This window comes from Tyto alba, unplaced genomic scaffold (genome assembly GCF_018691265.1).
Source record: "Tyto alba isolate M040663 unplaced genomic scaffold, T.alba_DEE_v4.0 Super-Scaffold_1000006, whole genome shotgun sequence".
Taxonomy (NCBI): Eukaryota; Metazoa; Chordata; class Aves; order Strigiformes; family Tytonidae; genus Tyto; species Tyto alba.
Genome location: NW_024881272.1, coordinates 3,418,484 through 3,432,286, shown reverse-complemented (window position 1 = coordinate 3,432,286; position 13,803 = coordinate 3,418,484). Strand labels below are relative to the sequence as shown.

General features: G+C 45.5%; 1 protein-coding gene across 2 annotated transcripts in view; it reads right to left on the bottom strand.

Annotated features, from left to right (window-relative positions):
- Positions 1-13,803, bottom strand: part of COLGALT2 (collagen beta(1-O)galactosyltransferase 2) — a 54,827-nt gene extending 41,024 nt beyond the window's left edge. The window contains exon 1 of one of the 2 annotated variants that reach the window (XM_042784139.1): positions 13,433-13,803. In XM_042784139.1, coding sequence (XP_042640073.1) covers positions 13,433-13,710 — 278 coding nt within the window. In that variant the 5' untranslated portion in view covers positions 13,711-13,803. The remainder of the gene's footprint in view (positions 1-13,432) is intronic. The other variant, XM_042784131.1, reaches the window with a different exon arrangement.

The following is a 13,803-nucleotide window of genomic DNA, read 5'->3' as shown; positions in this document are numbered from 1 at the left end:
AAGAGTCTGAGTAGGCTCCTCCAGAACCCTGGAGCCAGTCATTTCAGAGACAACTAAATGGAAACTCCATCCAGAACTTCCTACCGAAGAAGCATGTATTGTTTGGAGCAAACACCAGCAGCATCCAGAAACTGATTTATGGGAGTGAGTGAGGTAAATCTAATGGCAGAAGACTGGGAAAAATGAGCATAGTGCTGGTCTACTATTCTGTTGTTCCTTGCTTGGTTACAAGAACTGGTTATGCTGGTGACTCTTCCCAATGGTTACCAGGACTGCGTGTTCCATTTCAGGCCCAAGAAAATTTCAAGCCCTTTACTTTGTGAACATCAGGCCTCAGCCCTTACCCACCCCAGCCTCTTCTTCAGCTTCTCAGCTCTACAGAACACCTTGGGGTCTGGAAACTTTGCACTCTCCATCCTTGCCCCTATGCCAGATACAAACGTGGTACACACCAACAGTACAAAAGATCATAGAGCACTTGGCTCCCATCAGCAACGGGCCTCTTTCTAAACCTCCAGGGCCTGAATAATCTGCTCGTATATCAGCCTGAAACTCCCAAAACCTAACCCTGACCTAAGCTGTTCGATCCAGCACAGGAGAACGGAAGGAATTCACCTCTACCAACACTGCACCTCCATCTGAAGGCAATGAAGAAGACAAAACCAAGCCAAACTATAAAAGCCATAGGGTTCCAGGCATTAACTCTAGTAAAAGTACTACCAGAAACCCCACTCATACACTAACAGAGAATCAAATGCCATGCACCCAAGTCAACATCAACCTTCTTCCTAATTCTAACAGCCACACAAAATGCAGCAATAAATTTGGATTTCCAAATCTTATTCCTAGCCTAAAGAACCCCAGTTCAATCCAGGGGGATCACCCTGTAACAGAAGATCATAATACACACTCTCCACCACTATAAACCCCTTTTCTCCACTTGTAGGATCTGCACAGGTCAGAAGTAACTGGAGTTCTCAAAGTCTTCCACCCTTAAGACATAACTTCAATTCAAACTCTCAGGTAGTAAGGGATCATTTTCATGATTAAAGGAGATTATCAGACATTGGCCCCTGCTGTCACTACTCCTTCTCCTGACTTTTTAAGCCTGTACAACCCATCAGTAAAACAGGTCCTTGAATATTCAGATTTCAAAACCTGAAAGCTAACCTCCAAGCTATTCCAGCCATGGTACACAGAGGTCCCTTGTACACATCACAACAGAATATGCTGCTGCCCACTGACAGCAACTCTCTTCCCATTTCCTATGGCCGGGTTTTACAGGATCTGCAATTGCCTCAAACACTAGCCTCAATTGTAAGTAGCAGACCCATTCAAAAAAAGAACACACTGCATTCACAAATGTAGAACTAAAATTAGAAAGGCCATTGCTCATAAAATCCAGCAGCAAGACGGGACTCTTGAACTAGGATTTGGTTGGAGTTTTGTGATGTAAGTATTCTAGATGGAGAAACCGCCTCCAAACTGTAAAAGAAGGGCATAAGGCCTCCGTCTCCCCTGGACAAAAAACCTCTTAACTCTGCAGGAGCAGCAGAATCCAGCAGTGACCTGAGTGCCCAAATGGTTACATTTCCTAGCCATTATCGTAAATAATGGAGAAACTGTACCATAAAGGAGAATATAAGGTGTTGCCCTCCTGCTGACCACAGACTACAGGCAAGCCTGCAGGCCTTATTGAATTCAACCACCTCAAAACTCTACGTTCTCCAATCTCATACCCAACCCCCGGATCTACTCATAATCCTGCCTGAATACAGTAGAGCAATCTCTGAAGTAGTACAGTGCACCCCAAGTCATCAGTCATACAGTACATCATCCCCAAGTGGCAACAGCCTCCTCCCTAAACCCGTGGGCCCCGCACAGCTCAGCAATAAACACTGCTTGTGAAGCACTGGATTTCCAAACCCTTGTGCCACCTCCAGTGCCAGCCACGGGAGCACTTCTTGTGGTAACAGAGAGCACAAGCTCCTCACCCCCCACCCCGGTCAACAGAGATTTCTAGAGAAAACCCAAATTTTGTCCCCTGTATTTAGTGCCTCATCAAGTTCTCTTTTTCTAAATCCAGACACCATCCCTAATCTCAGTATTCCTGCAGAAGGAATTCCCTCAATAAAAGCAAACAGAATACACTGGTCCAAAGCAACATTTTCCTCAAACATTAACCTTACCACAACTGGTATCAGGGACTAATCCCTAAAGGATTAGACCCCCAGCAAGGCAAAGAGACTTCCAATCCTTTTTTCTAAACCTTAAACCCATCCCACTTGTAGGAATTAACCTTAATCATAGCCAGGGGATAGGTCTGTACAGAAAACCGAACATAAGGCACTGGCCCTGTGGACAACAATGCCTTTCTTAATTCTCACAGCTAGGACAGAACACAAGAATAATGCCAACACTTTACAGTTTTTTCCTCTCCTCAGGTGCTAACTCAGATCACAACTCTAACCCTCGCCATGCCCAGGGAACCAAAACTGCATTAAGAGCCAATGTATCTGTCTTGTGTTATGAGCAGCCACCCAAAACTGCCTCCAAGATTTTTTCTCCCAAATACATACTGCAATCTCAGCTCTGATCCCTTCTGATCACTGTGGTTGATCTAGACTGGTGTAACAAGCATGGCCCTTCAAGTCATCTCTCCAAAGACGATACTCTTAACAAGGGGACAAATCCAACACTAAACCAGAACATACAACACTGACTCTTTCCTAATGCTGTAGGCCCTACAGAGTCTGAAAACAACGTGCGTTACTTAAAACCTCGAACTTTATCCTTTAGAAGGAACTGTAACCTTGATTCTAGTCAGTCACAGAATCACATAGGTTGAAAGGAGGTGGGTGTGTGAGGGGGGAATATATACAAATAAAAACACCTCTCCTCTTAGAGAAAGGAGTGAGGAAAACATCACTTGGGCCCCTGGGTGCAGTACTTGTGTTACGCTCAGGATTCAGGGTCATCTGGGCAGTGTCTCTGGTGCCCATGTGGATGAGCAGCGTACCCAGGAAGCCGGACAAGCTTCAGCAATCTCTCTGCAACACCCTAGGACGTCAAGTCAGGTTGGCAGATAGATGCCCCCATCCTCCACAGGGGATGGCTTCTGATATCCACTGCCTTTTTCCTTCATGCAGACCCCTGAACTGAGCTTCAGCAGTCTCTGATGGGACATCTTCCTCCTCACCCGTTCTCCAGGTCCTATACCTGTTCTGCAGTTGCAGAACCACAGGCAAGGAGCCTCTGTAGTGTTACCAGAGTGTCAAGTTTCCAGCCTCTCCCTTCTTCCCAGTCCTCAGCCACTACTCCCCTTCGAGGGAGCCTCTGGCTGTTCCTCCTTCCTTGTAACATGGGTTTCAGGCTCTTTTTTCTGGAAGGTCCCTGCAAAGATCCCGTTTTCCTCCCATTCATCCTCCCCAATGACACCTCCTCCCACAGCTCTTTCACCCAGCTACCCAGCACCTAAAGAAGAGCACACTTCTTGGCAAGGCCAACACCAACACAATACTGTATTATTGATATAGCGATGCTAAACAAAGTCTTGGTGAATCCAGTAATGAACCAGGCACTTCAATCCCCATTTTCCCAATCATTACCAGTAATTCTAGCCAATTCTAGACAAGAATGACAGAGAAATAAAATGCAAGCCATTAGTTTCTGAAGACACCAGAACTCTTTTTAATCCCTCCGTTTGCAGAAATGAGAAATAGCATGAGTTTTGCTGTTTTCCAAAATAAAAACATCAGCCTTTGCCCTAGTCATACAGTTCCTATGCTGACTTTTCATCTTTTAGTATGTCTTTTTTTTTGTTAGGATTCTTGCTATTCTAGTGTAGTGACTTGTGCATGTAACTGCTGTGCTTTTCACTCAGATTTAAGTATTTTTGTCACTGTCTTTACGGGTTATGGTGTCAATTAAAAATTCTGGTTAGACTACAGGAACGGACACTTCATTGAAGAAGAATTTTCAAGAGCAAAAACACACCCTCAGTAAACCTCAAGCAGAGTTAACATCATTAGTGTGCACCCCAGCACTGAAATTCCACCGAGTAGGAAATCTGCAGCTAAATCTCAGGGTCCTGGGATTTCACACCAAAGCCAGCACTGAAAATAGGCACCGAGGGTGTTACAACATCAGTACAGCAGCCCACCCTCCATCGCTCCTCTAGGAGACATAACCACCCCAGAAAGCCGGTGCTCCATCAGGGAAACCAGCTAGCCAGCTGCAACAGGCTGAGACAGCACAGCCAAGGTCAACGCTATGTACCTGCTCTCCTCTCTGCAGCAAGCCTTCAACCACAGAGGCTCCTCTCCAATGGGTTTTTAATCTCATTTAAACACACCGGTTTATTTTTTTGATGCAAAGGTGACATACCAATTTATGCAAGGACGCAGGGATGTTAAGTGCTTATGATTGAAGGTGAGAGAAGAGTCTTGCTGCAAAGCTTTATAGACCACGTTCCGCTTTGCCTTCTTAGACATAAAGGATAGGAACAGAAAAGGTTTCTCAGAGTTTTTCCTAGTTGTCTAAAGCTCACACTTCCCACTTAACCCCTTTCTAGGACTTGCTACAAGATGGCTTTTGCCTATCCAAGGACACAGTGTGCACAGCAGTCCAACTACGGGAACTTGCTTAAGTCCACTTGGCTGAAGTCTGGTGGGGAATAATTCATGGATTCAAACCAATAAACAGAAGAAAAAAGAAGAACACCACCACAAATCAAAGCATTTGAATTTGCCAGTTTAACATTTGACTCCCATGTCACAATTAGCACTTCAGAGTATGAATGCTGGGAAACAGCCTTTTCCTCCAATTTTCCTAAGTACCTTGTAAGGACAAGAATGATTGAAAATACTGAGGCAATAACTCAGACTACAGCTTTAAATTCCTATTCTACCCCCAAAGGTACAATGCAGTATCCGTTTTAAGAGTGGCTGTTGAACATGTAGCAAGAACAAGATTCTGATCTGCTAACTGAAGAGATAACCACCTGCTATCAGCTTCAGGATATGAACTAACACCACAGTTAATGCAACCTAGTTTTTGCTACTGGGCAAAATTCAAACCAGACTGCAGCCACGCATAACCTTTCCTCTGCAGAGGGATCAAAGAGTGAAAATAAGCAAACAATCCTTTTAGAATCAAGGGAAGCCTGTACCCTGACTGGGAAAACAAAACAAAACATAAAAGTCATATTTTTCCTCCTTAGAGGGAAAAAATTCTTAAAAAACATTAGAAAAATATATAAAAATCAATCCCTATTGGAGCTGAAGCATTCAAAATGTGAAAGAGCTTATATGAGCCCTACCGTGGCACTGTAGTTTACACAGACTCCCGCTACCTTCTGCTTCAGCAAGAATTTAGATCCTCGTGAACCCAAGGGCTTGCAGGGGATGCCAGCCTCAAATTTAATGCATTTTCTGGTTCAGATCAAGATCTGGTTATGTTCAGAAGAGGTGTGTTATTCCCATCAGTGCATGCAGACAGAATGAAAGGGCAACAGTTGGAAACCTGTTCACTTCCATGTATGAGAACCTCCTGGGCATCAGGGATGATGCTGAAGCTGACATCTCCAGATGTGCCAGTGTGACACGAGTCCCTGGAAAAGTAGCAAGGACAAACTTTGGCAAAAATATATTTCCATCCCAACACCCTTTAAGCTTTCATGCTGTTTAACCTGTCAGTATAGTTATTTCTTAGTAAGTGGGGAAGACATATTGACTATGTAAAATAACTGGTCAGAATGAAAGCTGAAGATATACCAGCCGTCACTCCTGAATAAGGTGGTCTTATTTCCCTGCATGCCTAAGTTGAACAGGCTATCACCTCTCCCAAAGAAACATAAGAAATACTCCATGAACATAGTTCCAGTTCTCTGCAGTGGAACTCCTTATTCACCCTCTGGTAGAAAATTAAGCCATTTATTTAGCAGTGCCACATCTGTCAAGAAGATCAACATGTTGTGTTACAAAACATTACCACAACCAAAGGAGTTCTCGGAAAACTTTGGAGACCAAACTCCATTTGAAAGCTTATACCAGTTCCACAGTCAGCTGGCAGAAGTTTAAAATCACCACATATTTATTAGGTCCCCTCTTAACTTTCCAGGAAGAAAACTGGAGTCATTCTTCAGTAACAAAAGTACTCTGGTCCAAGGACACCAGATACAGATATATAGATAGACACGCACGTGTGCACACGCACCCCTCCAAAACCAATCATTTCTATATTTAAAAACTGGATTCAGGCACTGAACAAAGAAAATTGTGCAGTTCCATTAAAAACATCAACAAAAACAACGAAAGTCCTTTTTTCTTTACTGACGAGCCTATTAGTGTCACATGCCTGTCTGAAGGAGCTGGGCATTTTGGCAGAAGATGGCCAAACGTCTGTCTTATACAGAACACTAACAAACTTTTTATTCCCATCTTTCTGAAATTTTGATGCATGTGGGCCCCATTTAGCTGTAATCCACCCTTGGCAATGAGCATCATCAGTGTGCACTATAGTCCACTAAAATAAAGGAAATGAGAAGAACATAAATATATTGAAATAATATTAAGTCTGAGACATCATCCCACAGGAAGGAAATTCCAGGTTCTGACAGACAGCACCCTGCATCATCTCGGTCCTCTCTCTACCCTGTAGCCCATATGGTCTTTCAGGGAGTCTGGTGTCCCCCCACGTTCTCCCCTGGAGCACAGACTGACACAAGCGCTGGCGATGAGCAGCTCCCAACGTTCTGCACACCATGTGTATCACAGATCCAGTTTTAGAGGATCCTGACCCAGTATGTGAAGACTTTCATTCCCAAGGGACTCCGATAAATAACGGCAGGTGTTGTGATACGTTACATAACAGATCAAAAATGCTCTTCAATCTATGGTTCAGCGTACATCCCAACGGGCAACTGGGCTAGCTGCCCTGCTGTCCCCTCTCTGGTCCCTCGAGCAAAAACTCCTTGTGCTCCTCTCCCAAGGCAGGCCCATGCCATACCTCCCATGCTCCAGCTGTGCTCAGGCACCTGGGGCCTCTTCTTCAGCAGCCTGACCAGCAGCCACCAGGCAGCTTTCGGAAAAGGTGGCATGCTTCATTTAGCAGAAAGAACATGCAAAATGGAGGGGGGGAAGAAAAAAATAATAATTAAAAAAAAAAAAGTGATTGAAACAGCAGTCTTCGTACAAGTTTGTCTTCACCCCAAACGTCTGCCACCCTACTAGACTCACCCTCAGCCCACATGAATTTCCAAGACACACCTTGCCAGTGACTATCTTGCTGGAGCAAGGATGCCCAGAGATAGTGGAGCCTCCTCCATCCCTGGAGATACTCAAAACTTGAACTGAAACCGTGCTGTGCAGCCTGCTCCAGCTGAGCCTGCTTTGAGCAGGGGTTGGGACTAGACAACCTTCAGAGGTGCCTTCCAACCTTATCCGTTCTAGGATATCCATGCATTAGCCTTGGGACACTCTGGCTGGAGGAGACTGCAGAAGGGAAAAGGTTTTTGTCCTTGTAGTACAAGAATGACAGCAGGAAGCAGACAGACTTCACCTGGATCAGACCTAACTGATTCCTGCTTCCAGATTCACCTGAAGTTAAGAAGCTGAAATACTTGTATGCCAGAGATGTACAAGTGAAATCACCTTTTTTTTTTTTCTTTCTTTCTTTTTAAGGATAAATTAACTCCAGCACTTTACAGCCAACACTGGTTGCAGCCTGCCCTTCGACACAGTCCCCCGGCTGCCTCCCACTCCCCCCACACTTGACCAACCTTCAGAAGACATGACAGCACACAACCTTCACAGTCAGCAGCCTTGACTGGATGAGGCATCCCAGCCCTGGGGAGACAGACAAGTCAGGGATGATGTGGGATCCTGCTCTGGGCAGGAATGAACCCCTCGAGGTCTTTTCACCCCTACTTCGTGCATATTTAAAAAAATCTTTAGAACTAGTTCTCCCTAACCTTTGAAAGCATCCAGAGGCTTACAGTAAACAACAGCCTCTGATATCAATCTCTGTTCTGCTGTTTCTTTGTGACAACATATTATTTTATTGGCATCTAGCCTCTGAACTCAATACCTGCATTACAAGGCACCAGGTAGACAATTACACAAGGGACAGACAAACAGATAACAGGGCAGACCTGTCTCAAAACGCGGTTGCCAACAGATAGCAGCCAAAATAAATGGCTGCATTTTCAGAGCTACATAGAATGCAGGATTCAGACCCAAAATCAGGCACACATCATATATTATATTGACTAGTCTCAGAATTCCTACACATTTCAAGACATCACTTTTAAGGTATAATCCCCTCACCTCTGGAGGGCTACTCACTCATTTTATGAAAGATCCCAATATCCACATTCATGTCTAGTAGACCCTAATACAAAGTGGGGGTCAATAGGCTCTTTAATGACATCAAAAAGCCATCAGAATCTGGCGAATTGTGAGCACAGTAGGAAAAATAAAGAAACTACTGATACCCAGCAAATGTTGGCCATCACACAGTTGATGCTTATCATTTCTCTGCAGAACTGCAAAGTTTTTAGCTGAAGAGCAGTTTGAGCCTTGCCATGCAGACCTCAGCAAAGCACAGTAGTAATTTTCAGCTTCCCTTCAAACGTTTCTACTGAACAATTTTATGATGTCATTTGCTTATAGTTTGCCAAGACTTAGAGGAGGGAGACAGACCCAAAGGACAAAAAAAAAAAAAGTTATTGTAGATATTGGGATGGGATCACTTTACGTAATAAATGGAAAACCAGGGAAGGCTATATTTATCACACTGTAGTGTAAAAGTGACCTCAGTAACAAAGAAGAAACAAGAAATCTTAATTATGAATACTATCGCTGGTCTTAATAAATTTTAAAATCTTTGTAGGTTACTTAATGTTTCTTCCCCAATTTCCCCAGCTAGAAAATGGAAATATTTTACTCCCATTCTTCCTGCTGATGTAGTCATCTGAATACAAGTTCATTGGAAGGAAGACTGTGCTGCATCTTGCATAACAGGATCACCACCTTAATCATAATTCCAAGGCTGTGCAAGTCCCACCTCACTCTTAGCCCCACTTAGTCTGCAACTCTGTTACTAAGGCATTATAATAAATGAATTTAAAATATCTACAAATATGAATGGGGATCTAAATCCCACAAGTTTAAACGACAAGCCAAGTGAAAAGACAATTTAATTGATAAAACTTAAGTTTTAATTTTGTCACGTGGAAGTCACAGCACAGGTGAGCAAATCTTAAGTAGATGCAAAACACCAGTGGGTAGAAGCAGCAGAGACCTAGTCAGCAGACTGGAACTTCAGCATTCCTAAGTGATTAATACTGACCATGAAGATTAAAGTGACCTCTGCACAAATGGAAACACGGACAGAAAATGCAGCGCATTTGAAAGCCAACACTTCCCAGTGAGTAGTGAGTAATGACACCCATTAAAGTTTCAAATGATCCCTGCATCTTACCAGAAATTGTCCTCTATGTAGAATTTTTTATATTTGAAAAGTAAACCTTTGAAGAGTAAGAAAATGCACATATAGAGTATCATCAGCGAGTTCTAGACTAGACGTATATAATTATGAAAGTTAAGCGTTATACTGATCTCATCAGCTTTTATTTCCAGCTACAACTAGTTCTTTGAAGTTGAAACCCTTCACCCACTGGAGCCAGTGCTACAGTATATCCACTGATCTCTCATCTGGGATTTATTCCAGCTTTCCACCAATCTCACCTATCACTCATGTTATCATTTCTGAAATATAAGCATACTCTAATCTGCAAAGCAGGCACAGATTTTCAAGGACAACAGAACTTAATTATTGCTTCCAAGCACCAACTCATTTATGCAGGCACTCAGTCCCCAGGTTAATAAAAGATGAGAGTGAAGATGGCCCACAACTATGAACGAGCAGGTTTTTAAACATGAAATTACAGACAACTTTCTCTGCTATGCCATCACTTAATCCAAGGCTAAGGAAGGTGTAAGCCAGTGTGATAAACTGCTGAGTACACATGCTTTTACTTTGCCCACTACAGCCAAGATGAACCTGTCTGACAAACAAACGCTCCTTACCTATAATTGAATGGATCTCAAATAAACAAGGGTCAGCACTGGTGCTGTTCAAAACAACAACCTCAAACCACTCAAAAGAGGGCTGGTGCATGCTGACTATGCAACTTATAGGCCATTTTCATCCACGATAAAGAAGAGCATTTTTCCCTCTCTTTGCAGTCCTCCAGCACCGACACAAACGCTGCAGTCAGGTCTTCCTAAGGTGCCCAAGTTGCCCGGCTCAGCTAGGGGAGGGCTGTGACCCCGTCCTCCTCCGCAAGAAGGGACAACTGCCATCTCCAGCATTGCTCTTCCACAGCTACACGAGCACGGCGGCGTGAAGAGCCGAGGGGGAAGCTGGGTGCTGCTGCCAAGGTGGGGAGTCTCTGCTGTTCCCACCTCGGTGGCCAGCACCAGAGGTTCACAAACAGACTGCCTACGGCTAAGTCTAGCCCAGCAAGCTAAGCAGGGCCAGGACAAAGACCTGAGCACCCAGAAATTCCTACCATTAAGTCATTAGTACAAGGATGGCTGGGGTTCCTGCAGGCCCAGGTCGCAGTTTGGATGCAGCCTCCTGACTCTTGGAGGGGGAAGAAGGAAAGGAAGGAAGCGTGTAACTGAAAGGACGTGGGTCACAACGTGCCAGCTGGCCTCAGACCAAATGGCCTGCTCGATTCATTAGTAGCCAGCAAGTCCTTCCGAGGTTGCCCACAACCACAGCAACTGCAGAAGTCAGAATTAAGACCAAAGGGAAGGGAGAGCAAGACCATCCAGCACACATCTTTTTGCTCACTATCAGGCTAGCACAGATTGAGATTAACTGATATAGGCTATGAAAAGAAAATTCAGCATCTGCTTTAAACTCATTCATTGTCTCTTAACCCATCTTTACTGTCACTCATAAAACTTCCACCCCAGAAATCTGAGGAATCCACTGTTGAATTTAAGCCCTCAAGCAATACAGAGAACAGATGGGAGCTTAAGATATGATATATTTTCTTAAATTTTCATTCTTAAAACCTACATTTGGGCATTTTAAAATGCTGACTTACTCAAGAAAATGTTGAAGTAGAATATAAGTGGCAATGAATGAATGCAACTCTAACAATCTTCACACCAAGCTGTCCCAGTAATGCAACGGCACAGGGACAGAGGTAAATCCTGGAATTTATCTGTTGAAAAGACTGTGTCAGGCACAAATTCTGAAATGCGGGATGCTTCCAGAAATGGATTTTATTGCTTCATTTGTTCTCAACAGACCTGACAGATACTGCCTGTGAGCTTGTTCTTGGTGCGTACTTTGTGTCCTAAACATCCCTGGCTTTGAAAAAGCTCGAGTTTTATCAGGGAGCTGAAGTGAACAGGACTAAACCTTTCCAAGGAATTGCTACTGCCCTGCAAGTACTGCTCTCTCTCTGTGGCAACCCAGAGCATCTGCAGAAATTCCTTTTCAGTTGCCACAATATTTAATCATTCTCATTTTATAAAGCTTGACATTTTCAACAGCAGATTTTCCAGTCTAACCATGCTTTGTGTCTATGCACAATCCTCTAAAAAAAAATGAATTATTTTCTTATAAGAATCTTAGCATATTTAAAGTTATCTTACACTGTTATTTCATGAACAGTCCCCACAAATACTTTCACACCATACTGCAGAGACCTTAAGCAAGCAATGTACTGAAAAAGTTGTAGAGCCAACCAGTGCTCTGCAAGACTTAAAAAAAAAAAAAAAAAAAAAAAAAAAACAACCCTCAAACTTATTCTGCAGCAAGAGGCATTTCAGGATCCACCCTGCTTTGGTGATCACTTACAACTCCCACTACATTTTATAAATACCAAGCTTAGCTGAATCACAGTCCATATGTAGGGTCTGATAATATCTACTCTCACACATATCTGCTAAAATGAAATCCGAAACAGCAAAATTCCTACCGATACAACTGAAAGTAGAGTCATGGACCTAGACACAGGTGAGTGGCATTCACCCACTGCCATACACCAGCTTGTAATTCCCCAGCCACATTTGTGTGGCATGCCACATTCGGTCTGATACCACATGCTGTTTTGTGCACCCTAAATTCCAAAGGAAAATAAACAAACGACAACAACAACAAAAAAGCAAGGGAAAGCCATGCACTGATTATACCAGCTACTGATTTGCTACAAAGACCTGTCACGTACTTGAAGTAACAGCCCTGTTCCTGAAGCACACCCAGAAACACCTAATTCTGCCTGCTTAGTGACACTTTAATATCAGTGATGAGACCAGGGGGATGGGTCCTCCCCATATCCCTTTGCACAGAGTAAAACTTTGTCGACTTTCAAGTTAAGAGGAGTCTCCCCGCTGACTTCAGTGAACTTTGAATCAGGATCTATAGCACCATTTCTTATTTTATACTATTACGACACTTAAGAAAATCTAGTTTGGATCCTTCCAAGCAATTCCTGTTCCTCCCAACATTTATGTCAGGTTGAGAGAGCATGATTTTTATGTTTTTTTTCCTTTTTACCCTTCTAAATAAAGGCGGACTGACCAGTTCCCAAATTGGTCCAATTCCTCCATCCCGACACACATTTATTTGAGTGCCACAGCTGCCCCCACGCTGTGATTCCTGAATACATCTTTGAATCCATCTTTCAGACTACAGCCTTGCAACAATGCTCCTTTTCAATGCCCATCAGCACCTACCCCTGCACGCCCGCCCTGGCATCTCCCCACAACGCCCGGTATTTACCGGCCGGGGAGCCAAACACCACGCTCCCACTCGGCTCCCCGCGCCCAGACACGAGTTCTTCGTGGCTGTGGAGCTGGAGACAAACCGCTGAAGCAGTGAACATTGCCAGGCTACGGGCCAGCTTCGCTCGGGGAAAAAAAAAAAAAAAAAAAAAAAAAAAATACAACCCTAAACTTCATCTCACCGCTACGGCAAAGCCCCCTCGCTTCTCCGGGGGCGCCGCGGGCCCGCGTTCCGCGAACACGCGGGTCGTGGGGCCGCCCTGAGGGGGCACCCCCCGCCCTTCTTCCCCCGGCGTGCCAAAGCCCATCGCCGGCTCTTCGGCTCCGTGGGCGTCTCGGGGTGCTGCTGCCCGTGGGCTTCTCCCCACGGCGTGACCCCGGGGTGTGGGGGGGTGGGGGCGGGGGGGGTGGGGGCGCAACCCGGCCCACAGCGAGAAGGAGCGGGCGGAGGAGCGGAGACACCCCCTTCCCCAGGCACGGCCACGCTGTCTGCTTCCCCCCCCCCCCCCAAAAAAAAAAAAAAAAAAAAAAAAAAACACGCGGGGGTGGAAACCGCGGGTTGGGGCGGCCGGGGCTCGGCTCGCAGCGCGGGGAGTCCCCGCATCTCGTGTCCCCCCCCTTACCACAGCGCGATCCTGCTCTTGGGGTAGCGCAGCCTCTCGATGCAGCCGAGGACGTGGGGCAGCGTGTGCGCGGCGTTGCGGGCGAGGACGGCCAGCAGCACCGTGGGCTTCTGCAGCGCCGATTCGGGCAGGGGCTGGGGCTCGGGGCTGGGTTCCGGGGGCTCCGGGGGCTCCGGGGGCAAGCTGGCCCCGCAACCCCCCAGCAGCAGGAGGAGGAAGAGGAGGAAGAGGAGGAGGGGAGGGGGACGCGGGGCGCGGAGCCCGGCGCACGCAGCCATGATGGGCGCGGGGAGCCGCGCGGGGCCGCGCGGGGCCGCGGACCAGGAGGAGGAGGAGGAGGGGGAGGAGGAAGAGGAGGAGGAGGAGGAGCA